This window comes from Sceloporus occidentalis, unplaced genomic scaffold, assembly GCF_023333645.1.
Source record: "Sceloporus occidentalis isolate IW3139 unplaced genomic scaffold, rSceOcc1.0.p SCAF_16, whole genome shotgun sequence".
NCBI lineage: Eukaryota > Metazoa > Chordata > Lepidosauria > Squamata > Phrynosomatidae > Sceloporus > Sceloporus occidentalis.
Genome location: NW_028316996.1, coordinates 16,342,902 through 16,344,720, shown reverse-complemented (window position 1 = coordinate 16,344,720; position 1,819 = coordinate 16,342,902). Strand labels below are relative to the sequence as shown.

Sequence of the window (1,819 nt, the reverse complement as noted above, 5' to 3'; positions counted from 1 at the left end):
TGTTATATATATGATAGGGTGTATATACTGTTTATTGTACTGTAATGTCTTGGTGGGGTTTTAACTCTAGTTCTCTAGAAGAGTTCTTCTGAGCCCAGGGCGAGGACTGGCATCGAGGCCCCGGGCTGGTATATTTTCATGGGGCTAATTCATTTCCCCCCATGCCATTAGCTCTTCTGACGTCTACAACCATGTGATTTTTTTTTTTTGATTTTTTTTTTTACAGGGAGAGTTGTGGATCCTCCCTCTTCTGGACTGAAAGCCAACCTTTTTCTAAGAGCATTCTCGAGATTCTCATCCAAATCCTCTTTCTGTCTCTAGAACCTAATGCCTGAATACAGGTTTGGGAGAAAGCGCTCACTAATCTCGTGCAAAACCGCACAACGGGAGTTGTGTTGGGCACCTCACCAGCCTTGCTTGGTTATTGTGCCCTGAGTGTTGGTGGAGAGCCCAGGAGGAGGGGAAGAGGAGAGGGTCTCTCCTTAAACCTACAGCCTTATGATCTGCCAAGCAAGCCATGACTCTGAGCTCTGAAATGTCCGATGCCTCTGTCCTTGCTGATGAAACCGACATTGATGTGGTAGGAGAGGGAGAGGAAGAGGAGCCCAGGGGGGGTTCTTATGGGGAGGAAGAAGAGGAAGAAGAGGTGGTGGTAGCAGATCTTCATGAGGACCTCTTGATGCCAAGGTCGCCACAATGCTCCTCAACCAAAGATCCTTACAAGCCTGCCAGCAAGAACCCTTTGGTTAAGCCACCATACTCTTATATTGCCTTAATTACCATGGCCATATTGCAAAGCCCTAAAAAGCGCCTCACCCTGAGCGAGATCTGCGAGTTTATCAGCAATCGCTTCCCCTATTACAGGGAGAAGTTCCCAGCCTGGCAGAACTCCATCAGGCATAACCTCTCCCTCAATGACTGCTTCGTCAAGATCCCCAGGGAGCCAGGCAACCCTGGCAAGGGCAACTACTGGACGCTGGACCCGGAGTCTGCGGACATGTTCGACAACGGTAGTTTTCTGAGAAGGAGGAAGCGCTTTAAACGGCAGCAAGCCCCGGAGCTGCTGATCAGGGATCCCGGTCACTTCCTCCCTGCCGCTGCAGCTGCCTACGGCTATGGACCATACAGCTGTGGATATGGCATCCAGCTGCAGCCTTTCCACCATCACTCTGCCTTGATTGCCTTTCAGTCTCAGCAGCACCAAGCCAGACAGCCACCCGTGGCCCCTAGCATGCCAGCACCCTCAATCATGCCACCTGCCACCGATCTGCCAAGGACTTGTACATTCTACCCACACCAGTTAAGCCCAGCACTCCCGTCTACACTGCAAGCCCCCAAGAGCAACTCAGCACTGACCAGGTCCACCTTTTCCATAGAGAGTATCATAGGTGGGGACATCAACCCAGGACAATGTAACTCTTCCAAAGCCTCTGGAGTGCCAGTTCTTTCCAGGGCCCTGGTCACTTTTTCTAGCTCTCCTACTTCAGTCTTAGGTGGTGGCCTGCAGCCTGGAACAGTGCTTGCAAATGGAGAACCTTTTACCACTAGGATTTCTAATTCTTAATCAGATCAGACATTTACTGAGAAGGTAGGATGTTTTCTATGGGTTTTACATATTTGCCTTTTTAATGATTTTTATCAAGAAAGGCTTTGGCATTTTTTTGTATGCCAAATTAATGTACTGTACTCTTATTTATACCAAGCCTATGTTACCTGCAAATGGAAAAAGCCTTCGGTGAAACTTTAAACCCTTCTTAAACACCAACCTCTCACATATCTGTGAGGTTTACTGATTCTCAGGTCTGGGGATTCGTAGACA

At 48.7% G+C, this 1,819-nt stretch overlaps 1 protein-coding gene across 1 annotated transcript; it reads left to right on the top strand.

Moving 5' to 3' along the window:
* Positions 1-517: 517 nt before the first annotated feature.
* Positions 518-1,564, top strand: LOC149303099 (forkhead box protein D1-like). Its single transcript, XM_089481840.1, has one exon. The coding sequence runs from the start codon at positions 518-520 to the stop codon at positions 1,562-1,564; it is 1,047 nt and encodes a 348-aa protein (XP_089337966.1).
* The last annotated feature ends 255 nt before the right edge of the window (positions 1,565-1,819 follow it).